Source organism: Accipiter gentilis, chromosome 10, assembly GCF_929443795.1.
Source record: "Accipiter gentilis chromosome 10, bAccGen1.1, whole genome shotgun sequence".
NCBI lineage: Eukaryota > Metazoa > Chordata > Aves > Accipitriformes > Accipitridae > Astur > Astur gentilis.
This window is the reverse complement of record NC_064889.1, coordinates 40,337,237-40,356,946: the sequence shown is the minus strand read 5'-3', so window position 1 is coordinate 40,356,946 and position 19,710 is coordinate 40,337,237. Positions and strand designations below refer to the sequence as shown.

Genomic DNA, 19,710 nt, shown 5'->3' with positions numbered 1-19,710 from the left:
AGCGGGTGCCGCCGAGGCGCTCGGACGCCCGCCTCCCCCCTCCCGGGCGCTGCGGGTCAGGCCCCATCGCTGCCTTTGCCCCCAGCTGGAGGCAAAAGGTTTATCCCCGGCTGCCCACCCCGAGCACCTTCCCAAAGCATCCCTAAGAGCAGAGCCGTGGTGAACAGCAAACGGATACGAAATGGCCGGGATTCAGCCGTCACGTCGCTGCCGCTCTCCGAGGAGCCGACGTTGGCCGGAGCCTGCAGGTCTGTGCCCGCGGGCAGAGCTAGGTCTGAGCTCATTCCTGGCTCCAGGATCACAGCCACCCACTGCAACACATATTTTCAGGGAAGGGCATTTGCTCCAACAGCAGGACGGGGCACGCAAAGGCTGGCAGGGGCTTTGCCTCCCGGGCTCTCGCCTCCCCTTTCGACTCCGTGAAATCCCATCAACACCAATGCTACATCCTTACGAGACTGTTAAACGTGAAACAAGGTGAGCTTGGGTAACCCTGGAAAGATGTCTGTGCAAACATCTACAGCAAAGTGTGCCTTGCACCTCGGTGAAGTGATTTGACACAGCACTAATTATGCAAATTAATCATCGGTAAATCAGGTACTTGTTTATTTATTTATTTTGCATTTTGCACGGCAACCAGGCAGGAGGAGCACCGGGAGAGGAGAGCTGCTCTATTTTGGCTGAGAAGAAATATTTGGTAATGTGCTGCATGATCCGACCTCCCCACGTTCTTTTTCAGATTAAATTCTGAATTGATTTGCTGGTATCATACCGATCATAGCTCTCAATATGTCATGGCAGCTAATGAACCATACCAGGGACACATTTATAACCCGCTATTAGCCGCTTCCATCAGGAAGGGATTTTTTTTTTTTTTTTTTGCTCTGAGGTTCTAAAAGTTAAAAAAACAAACCAAACACCCAAAAAAAAAACCCCAACCAACCCCAACAAAATCAGCAGCAGCAAACATTTCTACTGAAAGTCAAGCACTTGTGTGATTTCCGTGCCTCCCCCCTTGGGACCTGGCTCTCAGGTGGCCACAGAAAAGGCCCTAGTCAAATCACCCAAACCCCACTGATTTTCCCCAGCCCCAGCTTGCCCGGAGCAGGTTCCTTCCCTTCCCCAGACCTTCATCCTCCGGGCAGAGAAGCTCACACCATCTTCTGAGCAAAGCTGTACCGCACCATCTACAAAACCTGCCTCAAACAGCACCCCAGAGCCAAGCCGCCGGGAGCTGGACCGGAGAGGAAGGGGCTGCCATGCCCCGTCCTCCTCCTCCTCACCACTGCAGCTGGATCCTGCTCCGAAGGAGCCCCGGCACGGAGTGGGGGGTTGGCAGAAGGAACAGAAATGCAGCGGCAACCACGGGCAACAGCAGCGTGCACGCTGCAGGGAGGCAGCACTTCAAACAGGAGCCGAGTTCCCCTTCGCTCCAAACGCAGCGCTTCAGGATCGCAGAGACAACTCTATCGGGGGAACAAGAGCTAATTAAATTTACTGGGATCAGTGAAGAGGAAATTATTTAATATTCTGCATGGAATTTAATATCTGAAAGCATGAGTGGCCTTGTTTCATCAGAGGTCTGTTCCTTCCCAACATTTGACTTGACTTTTTGCAGCCAGCCCCACCACTGAGGGACGGGCAGGACACTGCCTATGAGAAACTGCGCTGCCGGAGCCCGAAAGAACCAAACAGCGGGAGAGCAGAGCATCGCTGGAGCCACGGCCACATCCTTGGGTGCTCCTGATGGAGCAGCAGCTCCACGATCCAGAGGAGAGCATCCCCCCGAGGGGCTCTGCTGGCTTTTCTGCGGGAGGATCCTCCAGCTCCCATCCACAGCTGCTGCCGCGCTGGGCCGGTGCCGGGACAGGGGGCTGCCGCTCCTCCGGTGAGCACCCACATCCACGCAGGGCCCTCGGCTTATGGCCTTATACGCTGTCGTCTAGTCCCATTTTAAGAGCCAAAATGTTGCGACTTCTTAAATCCGCCCAGTTCGCTCCTCTGTCCGAAGAGGAGCCTGGGCAGGGCGCACCAGGATCCAGGAGGACTCTGCCACAGGGAACCTTCGCCTTGGCTGTGCATCCCTCCGGTGCTGCTCACCCGGATCCGCCTCTCCGCATCAAGCATCTTTTGTGCTGCAGGAGGATCCCACTGTTTTGTTTTCACATGCTCCATTCTTGCGGCTCTTCAGCTTCTCCTGGTTGCAAAGACCCTCCTGGTGCCAAGGGCTCGAGCCAGCTCCGCTCCCTCTCCGGGTTGTGTCCCTGCAGCAGCGGTGTGCCAGCCGGGAGCCGGGATGCTGTCAGGCCACCTTCCCACCCCTGGAGGGTGGTGGCTGGGATGCCGCAGGAACGATGCCCTCGGCATAGCGAGTTTCCCTGCTGCAGCTCAACCACGCTGCCTGCAGCCACTCATCTGGAACCGAACCGCTCTGTTCTTGTCCCCACAACCCGACGCCTTCCTTGGCTGCTTAATGATTTTCTAGAAGGAAAATGTCAGACTCCGCTTGCTACTGTTAAGACAAATCCAGCGACTGCTTCCCGCACGGCTCCCCGAACACCGGCTGCCCGTCCCCTCCAGCCGACGGACAGGGGCCGGGTCTCTGCTGGGGTGGCACGGCCCATTTTGCCTCCCCCAGAGGCAGCAGTGGGGGGGACCCCTCCAGCCCCCCCGAGCCTCACTTTGGGCTGGGGGACCCCATCTGCCCCAGCTCCCATCCAGCCAAGCCCATAACCCACCCACCCTCCCCTGGGCCCAAGCCCAGCTGCAGGAAAGGTGCCGTTCAGCAGCCCTGGTGCCGTGGGTCCCTCCGGTGACTCTGCCCCAGAGGTGGGCTCAGACCCTCGGCAGAGCCAGCACCTCTTTGCAGTGGAGCAGGAGCTGCCGGGGCTGGCGTGGAGCTGCACCAGCACCCCCCCGGCCCCACAGCCGCAAGGTCTCTGGCCTCCAGAGCAGACCCCAGGGACGTGCCAGCCTTGTACTGGAGACCCCAGAGCTCCTGCCCCTCTGGCTCCCTGTTTCCTTCTCCTCTTTCTGCCCTGATAATGTCTCTTGCTCTCTCACACACATGAAAGTGATAATAAGTAGCAATAATTTTCCTTCTGTATTTATGTCACCAATACCTTCAGCTAATTCCTGTAACTGCCAGCATGGAAGCACTAATACCTCTGCAAAAGACAAAGCAATTATTTCTAAACATAGCTACCTTTCCTTGCATTGTCACCACCCAAATCACCAAAACCCTGGTCTGTTGTCAGCATCTTTCTCTAACTAGCAGGGAGAAAAAAAGATAAATTTTTTTCCGCAAAAAACCCACTCGCAGTGGCATCAAGCAAGCAAACAAAGAGCACGCCCATACCCTCGCCTTCCCCAGCCCTGCAGAACCCCAGCCCGCACTCGGGCAGAGTAAGTCAACGTGGGGAGGGACACAAGTCCTGGCCCATAGCGGGAGGGAGGCACAGGCATCGCCCAGGGACAGCCGGGGATGGGGACATCGCCCTGGCAGTGGCTGAGACTCTCCAGTGCCTCGGTCAGGAGAGCTCTGGAGCCGCCCCTGGGCTCACAGCACCCATCTCTGCAGCAAACACCATCTGGGTGACAGGGACCCAGCTGGGCTTAGCAGCCCCTTGAAGAGGTGCCTGTTTTCAGAGGAGGGACAAGCAAAACCACTGAGCACAGGGTCTGGGGGCTGGCTCTCCCACAGGCCCCAGCGCATCAGCTCCTGTTCAGCCACCCAACTTCTCTGCTTCTGCAGAGAAACCCCCTGCTCTTCCCCAGGTGACGGGAACATGCCACCGCTTGACCCAGACACAGGCACATTAGCGGTGCTCCCAGCGTCTCTGTCTGGATGGAGACAGAGTGTCTGCCTCGGGACCCTCTGCAGCACTAGACCTTATTATCCTACGGGTCTGCTCGCAAGAAATTAAAATGAGCCGTAAAATGACAAGTAAAGTGAAATAAGGAATGTAAAGAGCAGGGAGAATGTAAATCGTGTCATTAGCATATGTACAGCACTTGCAAAGCGCCTGTACCCCACCGGGTCAGCGCAGCCCCCAAGGAGGGACGGCTCCTGTGCCGCCCTGAGATGGAGCAATGGTTCTTCTGCATGGGGGTCCTGGGGGTCCCCTGGCCCGGACTGGGGGTGCTCCCTTGGCCCCCCTCTCCCAGGTGCCCACCCTATGGAGCCACAAGGGGTTCAGGGCCCTTGAACAAGACGTGGTACCCCCAGCCCTGCAGACCCCTCCAGGTTTGCACAAAGCCCCCACAGCCCCGGGGCCAGTCCCCGCTCCTGGCCGGGCACGCCAGCCCCGCCAGCCCCTGCTCCAGAAGGACGCTGGGATGGAGAAGCAGCCACAGAATTAATGAGCAGACACAGGCTCCCCACCAAGGGCTGAAATGAGCTGGTACCTGGAGGCAGCAGCACACCTGGGTGACCTACATAGCCATCGCTGATGGAATATTTAACGGGCTCCTTTCAGTGGATTGTGCATGAAAAACCTCCGGGCTCTTGCATGCAGTGAAAGGTGCATAACGAAGACTCCGTCTCCGGAGGCAGGCCCTGCTGCCTGGCCTCGGCTTTCAGAGAGTTTTAAGGGAAGAGAAGGAGGCTGAGCAGGGACATACAGGAACGGTAGCTACACCACTGCGCTTGGCTTTTGGCTGGACGCTCATCAGCATCCCAAACGCTCATACAGCTCGCAAAGCTGGGGCCCGACATGCAAGGGGCTCACAGCCCTGGGCAGGGTACCGGAATCTTGCTTTGACTGCTTCCCATTCCCGCAGGGAACCGGCAGGGATGTCCCCCGCGTCACTCACCTCCGTCCCTGGCTGCTCCATGGGAAAGCGTCAGGGATGCTCCCGAGCTGCCCGCACCATGGTCCCGTCCCAGGTGATGGAGCCGACTCCAGAGCGCGGGCAGTGGGCACTGCAGGGTGCGGAGGTGCCGTACGGATGCGTTACACCCGCAGGGCCCGTCCCAGTTCCTCAGCTGGGAGAGCAGCCTCCCAGAGGAGGGCACCCCGGCCAAGGGACACACCAGAGACAAGGGAGGGAGGCCAGCTTCACTATAAACTGCCCTTCAAAATGTTTTCATAACATTTCATATCTAACCTACAGTAGCACCTCCAGTAATTAACAGCTAAGTTTTAATTAAACATTGATTAGCAACTAATTAGTCTAATGATTAGTCACCTGAAGGAGACAAAGCAAAATACCGGGGCTGCCAAGATAGGAGTGGGAGAAGGCAAATGATGAAAGATGAGAAGCAGCTTAAATTCCTTCTCTGCTTCCCTCTGGGCCAAACGCTTTCTCATATTTTGGTCCTTTACAAAGGAAGCCTTCGATGTGAATTTTCCTAATTGTGGCAAGTCTGATAGAGTCTCAGGTGAGTGATGTGGAGGAGACTGATTTCTTTCATCTTTCCCATCAGATCTCAGCCTGTTAATGCAGCTAAAGAGCCTTTCCCTGCTAAAGAAGACTCAGTCTCTGTCACCGTAATGAAGTCAGGGGGGACTTTTGTGCCTTCGGTCCTGCAGCATCCTGACAAGAACACCGCAGAGTGTGCAGGGAGCATGTAGGCAGCGCTTCTCCCTGCCTGCGACAGCCTCACCCCCCTTGGACACAGCTTCAGTCTCGATTTTTCCCAGAGACCTGGTTCCTTGTCTGGTGGAGGGGTCTCCACCACTCTGCTCTCCCCTCCTGACACAGCTGAGCCTGCGCCACGATGAGCAGGGCTCCATCACGTCTTTCTTACGGGGAGCCAGGACAGACCCCAGGCTCTGGGATGGAGGAAGAAAACACCCCGGCAGGCAAGGGCAGAGCCCTCGGTGGCAGCTGGCATGGCACGGCACACCTGGACCGGTTCCCAACCTCCTCTCAAGGGATCCGGGCTGGAGACCTGCTCCCTTCTGCCCACATGGGGTCGCATCCTGGTGCAAGCCCCTCGGCCAGCCGGGCATGTGCTGCTTCGTGGCACCGAGCCCCCCGCGTTTGGCACCCGAGCTCGGTCTTCCCCAATAGCCCCGGTACCTCTGCACAAGTCGCAGTCGTGCCTCCAGGCTGCTGAGCACACCCACCACCCAGCACTCCACGCAGAACATCAAGTTCACGTCACCCCAAAACCCAGCCTTGTGATACTGAGCCCTGCGCGGCCACAGGTTTGCACTTACAAGGAGCCGTAGAGTCAGGTCAGGTCCCAAAAAGCAGCTTCTCCGCTTGCCAAGGGCCGCTCAGGTATTTAACCCTGTCGTCCTGAACAGGCTCTCCGGGTGACGACTCCTCGGCGTGCTCTCACACGGATGCAGCTCCGCTCCCAGTGCTGGCCGCGGGGAGGGCTGCCTGCCCCGCCACCTCCTCAGCTCCAGTCATTTACCGGGGCGTTGCTGTTATGAGGATGTTTATTATTTTGCTGTTCCCTTTTGTGAGATAATCCTATTTACCTACATTACTTATGCCTCAGAAAAATCACTTCTGGCTGAGGGTTATGAAAGCACTTAGAGCCAAGTGCTCCCCCGGCACAGCCGCTCCTAAGCTCTCTGCTCCCCCGGTTCCCTCCCCATGGGTGAGAGCTCCCGGCTCCTCTTGCCGAGCATGCCCAAGGGTGCCCAGCAGCCCTGCAGCCCCACAAGCAGCCCCTCTCCCCTCCTCCTACCCCAAGTTTCTTCACCCTTCTGCAAGTTTGAGCCTTTTTGAATCTTTTTTTCCCCCCCCCTTTTGTTTCCTTCCTCCCCCCGCTCTTCCCGGTTCCTCTCTGGAGTTTTATGGGAAGGTGAAACAATAATGCAGGTGTATGTAAGGAGGCTGCAAATGGCATGCGGGTCAAGAGCAGAGCCTGCGCTGAGCCAGACTCGCCCTGGGGAAGGCTGGGGAGGCCATTGCACTGTGGTGCTGTCCAAGGAGCCCAAGAGCATCAGTCCCACTGCCCAGGTGCAATAAAATCCCCAAGGGAGGCAATTCAGCAGCGGAGGCTGGGCAAGCTGGTGGTCCACTTGGCAGGGGACGCCCCGGGCTGTGTGTGGTCAGAGGGACAAGCATGATTCAGGAGCCACCTGCCTGTCCCCATGCAGCGATGGGACACACAGACCAGCCTGGCCAGTGGGACCTGAGCAGGAGCTCCTGAGCCCCAGGGGAGGGGTGGGATCTGCAGCGTGGGATGGGAAGGGTTAAACACCGTACCCTCATCCCCTGCTTCCCCGCATCTACTTGCAGAGCTGCAGGTATATTGATTGCTTCACACATCTCATCAGACTCCGATCGGTGCAAATCAATGGGGTTAGGTCAGGGGGAGAGGCAGCCGAGTGGATACCGATAGCCTCCTCCTCCTCCTCTCGCCAGGAACGGCACCCGCTGGGAAGCCCCCGCAGCTTCCCTGGCTCCTGCACAGGCATATCCCGAGAGCATCCTCGGGTCTTTTTGCAAAGGGGCTTCTCAATCCCCTGGGAGAGGTGGAAAACAGGCAAAGACCAGCAGCAGCGGGCAAGGGCCTGGCAGCTGCCTTCTCCTGGAGAGAGGGACGGGGCTGGGCTGCCTGCGGGGGCGGTGGGTGCTCCTGCTGGGTCTGGCCACCCTGCAAACTGGGAGACCTGGGAACACCAGCTGCAGCCGGGAGATGACCAGCCATGCCGGGAAGAGCCCGCGCCGCCTGCACACATCTCTGGTCTCCCTGTCCTGCCCACGCTCACCCAGACGATCCTGGATATGCCCGGATCACACGCGTGAGCTTCACCCAGCCGAATGCATGAGATCTGTTAGCAGCAGGGAGACAGCAGCTCTGTCTGCGGCTGTTTCATGCTTCTCTACAAAGCAATCTGCTACTTGGGCTCCTCTGTTCTTCCCTCTTATGCAACTGCACAAAACGTAGAGGAAAAAAATCCCCTAGATGCTAATTTATCTGAGCAGCTCAAGCAGGTTTGCACGAGGCGGCAATTTCAGCAGGAAAGAAAGAAAAAAAAAAAAGGGAACAGCCATGTCTGAAATGCTGTTTCAGAAACCTGCCCTCCCACCCGGGGACTCCTGCCCTCCCCAGCTCCCTGCAGGGATGCCTGCCTCCATCCCACTCTGCCCGATGGGCTGCCGGCACCCTGGCTCAGCACTCTCTGGGCACAGCTCCGGCTCTCTTCACCCACTTGGAGAAGCAAACCGGGGGCGGAGGGTGCAGTGGGATCACACATCAAACCCACCGCCTGCCCCGGGGCTTTAGGCACTTCCAAGGTGGCAATCCTCAGGGATGCGCAGGGGAGACCCCAGCAGCCAGCCCTGACCTCAGCACCTCTTCCAGGCTGGGACCAGGCTGCCCCTGTGAGCCCAGGCACCCAAGGAGCTCGCCCGTGGATTATCTCAGGCTCCACTGCTGTGGCAGGGGCAGAAGAGCTCGGGGCAGGCGGTCAGGCAGTTGGTCCTTCTCCCCCGGCCGTTGCGCCCCGCACCCTTCCTCCTGCCCGGGGAGAACAGCCCGAGCCCACCAGCAGCACCCGCAGCCGGGCTGCTCCCCTTTCGTGGGGACCTTTGGCAATTATAGGTTTAGTGGTGCAAAACATAGTTTAATAGCAGCCGGGGCTGGTGGGATTGATTTCTTGTTTTGTTTTAAGTGCAGCTAATCTAATAGATAATTTATTTAAATTGATAGGGCAGAGAGAAATTACATTTCTATCTTCTCCGAATAGATTTTGCTGTGTCTGGTGACCCAGGCGAGCTGAAGAGCCGGGCTAAGGGCCCTAACAAGCCTTGGAATAGCTGCCTTGATCGGCTTGTAATATTTTTCAATTCATTACTGCCATTTTAGCAAACAACTAGTATAGATTTTTTGTTACAACAGCTCTTAACATGTTAGTCGTGTGTAACCTGGTACCTGCCATAACCGCTTACAGTAAAGCTTTCCCTCCAGAAAACCGACCCCCCAAAACCAGCCCACAGGAAGGGGTCAGGGGACCCCAGCCACCTCCCCACAGCCCCCCAGCTGGCCAGAAAAAGGGGATGAGGCATCCGTCTGTGCGGGCACCCCAGCCCAGGGGCTCGTCCTGCCGCGAGAGCCCATTCCTGGCCAGAGGCTGGAATTAAAGTGTTTCTGGGGACGCGCTCTGCTGACACTCGGAGTCGATCGGCAGTTCACATGCCAGAGCAGCGTTCTGCAGCTGAGCGGTGGGAGGAGGGAGCACGCTTGGGCTGCAAAATTTGCTCTTATGCCTTTGGGAATCATCTTTAGTGCTCTCTACAAGATCTCTAGCTGTGCTGGAGCACACAGGCTCCCTCACAACAGGCTCCAGCAAAACCCTCTGAGGGTTTTCCCAGCACAGGGGAGAAATGCTCAGGACAAGCAGGGAAGGAAGGGCTTATTTCCAGGCTGCAGCCTGCTCTCAGGAGGGGAATTTGGAGGTGTCAGGGGCACGGGTGACGGCTGGCACAGGCGCAGGTTCCAGCCGTGCCAGGGCTGCTCCCCATCGGGGCGTTCACAGCACCGGAGCATTTCTCTGCAGGTGCCACCGTGGGAATGCAGGTGGGCAGCGGGCAAGAGGGCAAACAGATGACAGCTCGCCGGAGCGCTTCATGGTCTGTCCAGGTTTGTCAAGCAGGTGATTAAAAAGGCACCATCTGAGCCCAGAGTGAAGGGCAGGAGCAGAAGCAGGGAACCGGCAAGGGCAAAGCCAGCCCCCGCCTGGGTGCCGCGCCGGCGAGACCCCGCGGCGGGGAAGGCAGCACACCGGGCTGGGCATGGGGATACAGCCCTTGCTGATCTGTGTGATAACTCCCGCTCTCCTGGCAGAAAGGCAATGCCTGACCTGCCCACCCCCCTGTACCGTGCCCCACCAGCCCCCCCAGGCAGAGCAGAGGCCCCCAGGCTGCACAGCCGGCACCCGTGGAGCCAGCACCCGCGGGGCCAGCACCACGCTCCCACCCCTGCTGCGCTCCCGCAGCGCTGCCGCAGCCATAGGCTTTGCCTCTCACGTCCCAGCTCTCCCTCCCCGCGATAACTCCAATAAAGAGTAAATCGCTATTCTTCTGTACCCAGCTCTTCTGATCCATCCTGATGAGGACCTTCCCCTCGCCTCCTCAAAGTCACCAGGCAGAGGGACGCATCCTGCAGGCGCAGAGCCCCGGGGGAAGGGGTCAGGCTCGGGGCGGGGGGGGCTGCAGGGGGGACCCATCTCTCTGGATCCCCCAGGAAGCCCCGCCAGCTGTATCTGACCCCAATAAGAGGTAATAAATAAAAGGGAGGTGGGTGGCAGGCGCAGGAGGGAGCGATGGGGCCGAGGCGGGTGGTTAAGCCCTTGGTGGAGGGTCCTCGGCAGCTCTGCTCGGTGGGAAGAGCAGAGGTGCGTGCGGCGGCCGCCCTGCCCTCGCCGCCCGGGCTGCTGCACCGCCAGCACTCCTGCAGAGACTCCCCGGCCTCCCTCGGCCATCGGCTTCCTGTAAGAGTCAGCGCCGTGCCAGATTTATAGCGGATGCTGCTCAGTATTTCATGCCTGCTGCAGGCAATCCCACCGCTGCCACTGCGGCTGCATGGAAAGCACTTTGTAGATTTGATTATGCGATAAGGGGCATCAGAAATGCAACTTGTTGCCTATTTCCCAGAGTAATTAATTTCATCTGTATTGAACAAATGACATAATTTGAGGATTTCTGGGTTATGGATTAAGTAAAGACCAGATGAGAGCATCCTCATTGGCTCAGAGATTAATTAACAGCGCGAGGTGAAGCGAGCTCTCTCCTCTACAGGATTGCTTTGCTGGTGCATTTCTAATCCACCTGCCTGGCACCGCAGCTGCCCCCGAGGGCACCACACCACCCTGCCACAGGGCAGCAGCACTGCCTGTCGATCAGGGCACAGGAGCCCTGGCCAGGACTTGTTCCCATACCAGGACATTGGAGGATGCCAGTGAATAAAGCCAAACTTTAAGGCTTCCTTGGGGCTTCCCACTCCCCTGCCTGGGTTAGCGCTGCCTGGTCTAATCATCTGTTCTGGGCAAGTGACAGGCAGGGCAGAGAGCCCTTGCTGCCAGGCAAAGCACGGTGAGTGCACGCAAGGGCCGGTTCACAACTCGGCCAAGGGCTCAGAGCGCAGCCCCTACCCCGGGACCCCTTCGCCCGGTGCACCCCGAGCCCGCTCGCCCGCCTGGCTGAATCCTCGGTCCTTACATCTCACAAACCGCGTTACTCAAAAAATACACGAATCTCAAGCTCACTCACAAACATCGAGACGGACTGCAGCTGTGTACGAAGGACAGACTTAAATGCAAGGGATGGGGGGAGGAGGATGGGGGCTGCTGTAGGGACCCTGACACATCGCACCATCCCCAGACTGCTGCAGGCATGGCTCCTTGCCTCGCAGCCTCTCCCACCAGGGCAGGGCTAAGACCCTGGAGGTGCCAGGCAGGGTCCCTGGGAGCAATGGGGGATAGCAGGGACCACAGCAGAGCTCCAGGGAAGCTGGGTGCTCCTTCGTCCCATCCCGATCCCCAGTACCCTGCCAGGGCATTGCAGCCACACTTTGCTTTTTGTAACCATGCCAGTGGGGTTGTCACTGCAGCCTACTGCTCCCACCCCGGGGAGATGTCCTGCCCTGCGCCATCTCCTCCTCCCTCCCCTGCTCCTGGGGCACAGACTCAGGCCAGGGACCTCCCCACGTACACCTCAGCCTCACTGAAAAGCTTCTGAGTGGGGTCAGAAAAATAGGGCTCCGTGCTGGGTTTATTCATGAGGCAGGCATTTTATTTAATGTGCCTTGCAATGCAGGATCAAAGATCCAGAGCAGCACCTAATTAATTATTTTTCTCTTCTTCTGTACCATCCCCTAGTTGAGCACCGAGTCCCAGAATGTAAAAGCCTCCCTTTCAATGACTCTGCATAATGAGATGGATTTGGACTCCAGCAAATTTGTTCAGTTTTATGGAGTATTATATGAAAATGCTGTGAAATTAAGTTCTGTCTTTGCTATCACGCCATGGCCATCAGAGCGCTTTTATGTATGGCACTGAGACTAAAAGATGGGAAAGTGAGTCCTTGCTGCAGTAATGTGGCAAATGGGGAGAGGGAGGAGCCGTGCAATGAAGATGACATGGTGGAGGGTTAGACTGGGGGAGATAATGAAGGAAACAAGAAAGGGATGCAGATGAAGAGAGTTGCAAGCTAAGAGCTTGGAACTGGAGCAGCAGCAGCCATGAGGCTCTGGCGATGGGGAGGGTGGGGAGGATGGGGAGGGTGGGGAGGGCTCCCTTCTCCCAGTTTTCCTCTGCAGAGTGCTCCAGCAGCCCCACTCACGGCACAAGGCAGGTGAATGCCACCGTCCTGGGGGACACGGGCAGAGCCCCCAAGGGAGGGCAGACAGGTCGACTCGTGCCCCAGCACACCCCTGTACAGCCTCACACTCAACCATCCTCGCTCCTGCCGCCCCAGCGCAGGCACTCGCACGCTCAGCAGTGTAGGGACACGTCTGGAAACACCACATTAGTGGAATCGTGGTGTTTAAGGCAAAAGAGAGCACTGTGGGGACGAGCTGCCCCAGCCCCGGGCTGTTCCCAGCACAGACCCTTCCCTTCTGTGAAGCGTCTCACCCCTCAGCACCAGCAGAGTTCCCCAGCGCAGAAGGTGCCATTTCAGCCCAGAGGCAGGGAGACCCCCCACGTCCCTTCCTGAGCCAGCTCCCTTCACTGCATGCCAGTCCTTGCCTGTTCTTTCTCTCCCCTCCATCTCTTCCCATCCCCAGGCTTTCTGTACCTCCTTTTTAGATCAGCCCTGCTCCCCTGCATTTACCCCAGAGTGATCTATTTTTTCCCTTGGCAACTTTATAACCCGTTTCCTTGCCTGACAGCAATTAAGTAGATGCTTCACTTCCAATCCCATGGCCCATAAACATTGGAAAATGTTATAAAGAAGAAAACAATCAAATCTGCACACAGGCACATACGCACATGTACAGACAGACAGAGGGACAAACGTGGAGGACAGGGTGAAGCCGAGGAAGACATCTGAGCCCCTTCATTTGTGCAGAAGCTGGAGACCTCCTCACACACACGCCATAGCCTCCCCACCTCCAAATGTGCAGGCAAAGGGGCAAGATTTCTATAATACATGAAAAGGCGAGTTGCATCCATCAATCCCCACAGCTCACCAGCCCGAGGCTTCCCGTGCCCAGGGCCAGCTCTCACATTGCTGCCCCTCTCCTGCCCCACTGTTTGCCTCACAGTGCTCCGGCACTCACAGAAAAATAAAATAGTAAAAAAAAAAAAAAAAAACCACCCCAAAAAAAGAGGCAGAAGCACCCCTCCCCGTGATGTATGGGATTTTTTGGTGCCTGACAGGCCCTGAGCCTCTGGGGACCAACACTGATAAATCGCACCTTTCAGTTCACCATGAACATCTTCACTTTCCCAAGCTGGCCGGCGGCTGACATGTCAAATCGCAGCACCAGCCCCAGCACCAGCACGGTGGGGAGAGCAGCGGCTGCCCACAGAGCCCCGGCCACCTCGTGAGAGCTACTCCCGCACCGGCGCAGCGAGAGGCAATCTGATGTACGAACCGCTGGGAACATGGAGCCCTGTGCCGAGGAAACCCAAGCAGACACACTTTCTAATTTCCATGACAACTGTAATGGGGTGTTTGCTGGTTTGGGAGCGCCGGGGTGTGCAGGAACACGGTCATTGGGCACCGATCAAGATCGGCTGCTGCTGTGAAGCCGCCCCGAGTGGGCGGCAATGCCCCGTGCACAGGTCTCTGCTCACCCTGCACCCTGAGCCAGCAGGCAGGTGCCCCGCTTCTCGCAGCCCCTGCCCGCACAGGGTGCTGCCTGGCCAGGGAAGCAGCGGGACGGATCCTGGGGAGCACAGACCACGGCTGCTTCCCACTCCGTGGTAGCCCGAGGAGCTGCTGCCCATCATCTTCCACTGTGGGACGTGCTCTGTGTGCAGAGAGAAAGGTCCGGGGGAGTCTGGGGTGACAGAAGCCCCTGCCCACACAAACAGAGGCAGGAACGCTGCCTGCGGTCTGGGCAGGGCAGGAAAGGGACGGGAACCAGACCTGAGCGACGGCTCCGGGGATGCGCAGCTGCTGGCTGCAGAGGAGCCGTGCTGCGTGCACCGTCCTGCACCGCTGCCCTAGGAGAGGGACTGAGGAATATTGGTGCAGAGGCAAACGCAGCTTGGCTAAAATGAGCTCCTTTCCCATCCCCGGAGGAGCTTAAGCAAAAACTAAGAAGAAACCAGCAACCAGTTAGCAAGAGAGCACGAAATCCAGGCGATTACTGAAAAGCTTTGGACATGGCTGTGAATCCCATGGCTGCCAACAGTACCCCAAGCTATTAAGAGAAAAATCAAGATGTGGACAGAATTAGATTGGCCATAGGTGAAAAATGGCTCAATTATTTCTAGTGCCAGAACCACAGAAGGACATTTCCCTCTGTTCCTGATCCACAACCTCCCACTAATTAGCAGACCTAGCAGAGAGAAAAATGCTCCGAGCTCCAGAAAGAGCAACAGCTAGAGACCCGACGCACCGCACGCATTTGTATGTGCTGCGTAAGCTGGGCACAGAGCAGCGCCCGGGCCAAATTACACTGGTCTGGTAGCGACTGGCCATGGGAGATGCTTGAGTTGATTTTTGCCCTCCAGGGAGGGCAAGCTGCCAGCCAGAGCCAGCCTTTCCAACAGCCGGGATCCTTGGTGACAAGGACTGTCCTGGCCCAGAAGAGGGATGTCCTGCTCCAGCTGCTGTGCCCACGCTGGCTCCTGTCCCTGCTCAGACCATAGCCCAGCATCCTTGCCCGTGTGCATGCTGTGACATGGGGTAATAGCCTGCGGGAGTGGAGGATTGGGAGGAAGAAACAAGGATCCATCAGGTTGGGATCAAGAAGTCCTGAGCCTGGAGAGGCACTGAGTGGGACAGCAGAGCGGGGCTGACCTGCGAGGGTGGACACAGGTCTGGGCAAATCTCAGAGCAGAATCCAGCCCAGCCCACTGCCCTTTGGTGGAGTAACTGCAGGCACTAGCTCCCGAGCCTCTCCTCTCTCCTTTTATGCAGGGATCTTTTAAAACAACCAATGCATAACCCCCCCAAAAAAGTTACCAGGAGGCCCTGCCCCCTCCCCAACAAACTTCGGAACATGCTGTCATCAAGAAAAATGATGCTGGCAAGAGAGAAATCCACTGGGGTTGCTGGCAATTTCCCAGGCTCCAGCCCCAATGAGTGTTTATCAATAATTTCAGGATCTGCCTGTCGCAGCCACTGACTGGGAGCGCAGGCAGGGAGAGCGCGGGCAGGCGGGTGTCAGCACAGCCACAGGCAGGAGAGGAATGATGAAAAGGGAAATCAATTAACGGCTCCTCAGGAACAGGGATTTGCCGGCATTACAGGGAAAGGTCTGTTCGTTTGGCTGTTACAGGGAAACACTTAAACAGTCCTTGGTGACACAAAGGCACTTCCCAAGCCGGGGCTAGCTGACACCATGGCCAGCTAAGCTCTGGGCAGGGCCAGGGATGGTTTCACTGCAGGAGAAGGAATGATAGAACAGCAACAGCCGCGTGCACTGAGCTGCCCATAGCCTGGCCCTGGCTACACACCGCAGGTCAGAGCCACTTCAGGCTCCGTCTCTGCTCCCCAGCTCCCCCGCACTGCCCCTGGGGCCATACCCAGCCCACACGTCCAACCCTTCCACCCTGGGAGAGGACGAGGAGGCCAGGCTGGATGCAGGTGAAGGGGGTCCCAGCTGGGTGGGGGAGCAGAGCAGAGCACTGAACCAGCTCACAGACCTGCCTGCAGGTACCGGCACGCCACGAGCTGCAGCCAACTGCCAGGCAGCCGCCTCTCCCCAGCCGACCTGGCCGCCAACAGCAGAGCACTCCTTGTGCCGGGCCTTGCATCTGCATCACCACGCTTAATCGCTGCTAATGCATCCATCTTCTGTGAACTTGTCTAATTGCTTTCTGACCCAGGGGCTGTGGGTCCCTGAACTGCCCTGCGGTGCCGAGTTCTACAGCGTAATTAAGCACTGCATGAAAAAAAAAAGAAAAACCTTTTCTTCATTTACGTTTTAAACCTGTTGCCTGATTGTTTCATTTGGTGCCACCCATTTATGAGAAATAGTGAATACCCATTTCCTATTACTCACCTTTATACTGCTCCTGAATTTGTAGAACTCTACCATAGATCACCTCTATTGTCTCTGTTCTAACCAAAAGAGTCCTAATTTATTAGTTTCTTCTCACACAGAAGCCGTTCTGTGCCTTTGATCAGCCTTGTCATCCTTTTCTTTACTTTTTCTAGTTCAACTACCTCCTTTTTGTGATTGGCAACCAAAACTGCACACAGCATTTGCACTGCGACACAGCGTATTATACCTTGGCATAATGCTGCTGCCTGGTTTGTTTTCAGCCTCTTTCCTAATAACTACTAACAAGGAATTTGCCTTATTTGACTGACACTGGGCTCCGAGATGACATTTTCATAGAACTACCCTCAGTGACTGCAAGGTCTCTTTTCCTGAGTAGGAAATATTAAATTAAAGGCCAGCTTCATGGTTTTGTGGTTAAGGATGTGTTCTCATCTGTATTACTTGGACTCGGCAACATTCATCTGCCATTTTGCCACCCAGCCACTCACACGGTAAAAATCTTCCACAACCCTGCCCGATCAGCTTTAGATTTAAACTATCCCAACTATTACTGATAACGGCCAGCAAATGAGATTGGTGCAGGCAGATAGGATATTAAATTCACAGCTCCCTAGCACAGCTCTCCTGGGTGGTGGGGGGGGCCAACTTCAGGTACATCCCCATGTCCTTCTCCCAACACATTTAACTACTTGTTTCTTTACAGGCAGTGACATCCCGAAGGCTCAGATCACACGAGGACAATGACGACGCACATACGAGGGAACAAGGTCCTTTGATTTTTTTTTTTGATTTTTTTTTTTTTCCTCCTTACTGCAGTGGTGTTCTCTGGGTGGCTTTTTCCTGCCATTTGCAGTTTTTCCTCCCTCTGAGGTGATTTTACACCTTATCAGAGACAAGAAAAAGCCCAGGCATCCCACGAACACTTGGCCAGAGCTGCAGAGATCAGTCAAGCCTTTCCGACAGGGACAGCTGCCCTGGGCTGGGGGGGGGGGAAGACTGCTCCCCCTGCCCCGCCAGCGACCTCCTCTCCTTGGGTGGGGGGCGCGTAAGGGAGGATTGCGCCTCCGGGCACGTATTGATAGTACCCGCCGGTGCCATGCGAGCACACGTGGGCGGCGTGGGTGGGGGATCTCGCCGGGAGAGCGCGGCCGCCCCGGACTCCGCCGTCAGCACCGCGGACAGCGCCGGCCGCCGCCGGACCCACGGGCGGGCGGGGCGGGCCCCACGCCGCACCCACGCCCCGCCCATCCCACAGCCGGGAACCAGACCCACCCCCGATCTGGGCACGGCACGCCCCACGACCAGGAGCCGGACCCCCACGGTGAAGCCCGGCAAGGCCCCACGCCCAGGGAGCCAGGCACCCACACCCCCCCCCCGGGGCACCCCACACTGGGGAGCTGGAGCCCCAGACTGGGCCCAGCCCGACCCCTGAGACGGGTCCTCCCATGGCACCTCTGTGGGGAGAGCCCCCCATTACCCAAGCGCCAGTCCACGGCAGGGAAAGCCGTGGATGTGCAGCCGGATGCCTTCACGCATGGGGTGGAACGCGCTCACCATCCAACACACACATCTACTTCTGAAAAACATCCACCCCTTCTGGCGTTCCCAGGCTCCTAAAATTCTTTATCCTGTTCTTTAAGAGCCGTTGAGGACTGCCCGGCCTGCTGTCTGCAGTGGGAAGCGTCCCTCAGCACCCCCGTGCCTCAGGCTGGCCTCCTGGGAAGCAGCCATTTCCCTGCTGTAGGGAATTTTGTTCCGAGCGGTCGGCCCAGCATCCTAGCTGGGACCAGACTGGGAGCGTTCAGTCCTGTACTCCCTCTGCTAAGCTTCAGATGTCCCTCCTGAAAGGAACATTTCTTAATTAATATTAATACTCTGCATCATGTCAGTTCTTCTCATGTATTCATGCTCCCTCCCTGAGCACCTTCCCTGTCTGTCCCTCTTCCAGCAGCAAGGTGATTACGCAGGCTGGGCCTGTGCTACTGGGTGTTCCTGAGCCATGGTCCTGGTGTAGCTGTAATGGATTGGTGACACTGTTATATTTATGGGTATTTCAAAAGAAAGAAAAAGGCTACTGGGTGTTCATATGTTCTTCTTGTATTATTTAAGAGAAGCCATTTGAGAGCACAGGAGAAGCAGTGTCTGCTCCCAAAAGGAGGAAAAATAATGGAGGGGAATATTTGCAAAAAGCTCAGTTAAGTAAATATTTTATGCCCAATAATGTTATGGCTTTTGAATGATGCATGCAAGAGAGTTGAAAGGAGGTGAGGCACAGAGAGAGGCAACATACAGTGCGTGCTGAGTGGGAAGGTGTTTGCGGGGGGAAGGCAAAGGAGAACACAGTGCCCTGGCTGGTGCCTCTCACCCTGGCTGGGTGGCTGCTGGCAGGGACAGCACAGCAGGGCAGGGCTATTCCAGTTGTTGGGTTAACAACACCATTTCACTGCAGAAAAGTTAGAGTGAATCTTACAAGGAGATGGTTATGCCCCAAGTGGATGATACCAGCCAACATGCTGACCCATTTCCTCCCCTTGGTACCTGGCCCCAGGGAGTAATCATGAGAGAAACCTGCATCCTTCTGACCAAGCCTGCAGCAGGCAGGAGCCCTCTTGCTCTCACGAGGCCCTATGCAGTCCGTAAGACACATCCCAAAGACTCCTTGTAAGAGCCGAGATAACCCAGAAAGGCAATATGACCACCCCAGCAAGGCAGGGCAGCCCTGCGTGTGGTGGGCTCTGGCAAGCTGGAGAGATGCTGCAGTGAGTAGCAGGGAGGGAGGCACCACCAGGTTGGAAAGGAGCTTAGTGCAAGATCCCTGGCAGCTCAGTGGAGGCATTAGCGAGATGCAGGAGAAGCCGTGCAGAGGCAGGGTACAGGACAGGTTGTCCCAGGAGGCGCACAGCCCTCTTGAAGCATTGGGAACCACAGCTGCCTCGTTGCTTTGCTTGGGAGATGATCAGACCTGCCAGGAAGGCATGGGAGCAGGGACCAAGGGGTAAAGAACTGGAAGACAGAGGAATTGCCCTGACCCAGAAGGAAGAGGCAGGTAGGGAAAGCAGAAGGAAGACCAGTCAGGCAGAGGGAGAGGGCTGGGGTGGTGACTGAAGGGAGGAGAGAGCAGGGCCAGCACAGAGGAGGGACATTTCTCTGACCAGAGGAATTCTCCTCCTGGCAGGCAGAAGCACAGGGTGAGCATCTGGCACGAGGTAAGCACAGAAAGGAGTAAAATACCATTAAGTGTAATAAGAAATGTACTTAATCAATGAGCTCTGCAGCTGAGGATCAATGGGAGGCAGACACAGCCATTAGCTAAGAAAGCTGAGAAAGAGCCTCAGGCTCTGACGGAGCGGTCGATGCTGGGTTTAACCGAGCAGCAGCAGAAGGGTCCCAGGTGGAGAGCAGGGCCAGGCTGCAGCCACGAGACAGGGCTGACCCTGCTCCTTGGGGCTCAGACCCCCAACAGGGAGCAGAAAGAGGACACCAGGCTATGGCCTGCGAAAAGCCTGGTGCTGAGCCCCGAGAAGCACCATGGACTCTGGACCAGACATGAGTATTCATCAACAGCGATAAGGGTGTGAGAGGGAATGGGACTGCTTTTGGCAGGGAAAAAAGGG

At 56.8% G+C, this 19,710-nt stretch overlaps 3 protein-coding genes across 4 annotated transcripts in view; 2 read left to right on the top strand and 1 right to left on the bottom strand.

The window, feature by feature from the left end:
* RBFOX3 (RNA binding fox-1 homolog 3) overlaps positions 1-19,710 on the bottom strand; it is a 190,354-nt gene that overhangs the window by 151,988 nt on the left and 18,656 nt on the right. The window contains exon 1 of one of the 2 annotated variants that reach the window (XM_049811893.1): positions 6,168-6,282. The exons of the other annotated variant lie outside the window; for it this stretch is intronic. The gene's annotated coding sequence lies outside the window, so the exon portion shown is untranslated. Of the gene's footprint in view, positions 1-6,167; positions 6,283-19,710 lie in introns of those variants that run through there. 2 annotated transcript variants of the gene reach the window in all.
* LOC126043458 (uncharacterized) overlaps positions 1-19,710 on the top strand; it is a 237,956-nt gene that overhangs the window by 201,777 nt on the left and 16,469 nt on the right. The gene's annotated exons all lie outside the window — the stretch shown is intronic.
* Positions 1-19,710, top strand: part of ENPP7 (ectonucleotide pyrophosphatase/phosphodiesterase 7) — a 35,348-nt gene that overhangs the window by 4,267 nt on the left and 11,371 nt on the right. Inside the window, exons 4-5 of the mRNA XM_049813384.1 lie at positions 4,783-4,939; positions 5,332-5,383. Coding sequence (XP_049669341.1) covers positions 4,783-4,939; positions 5,332-5,383 — 209 coding nt within the window. The remainder of the gene's footprint in view (positions 1-4,782; positions 4,940-5,331; positions 5,384-19,710) is intronic.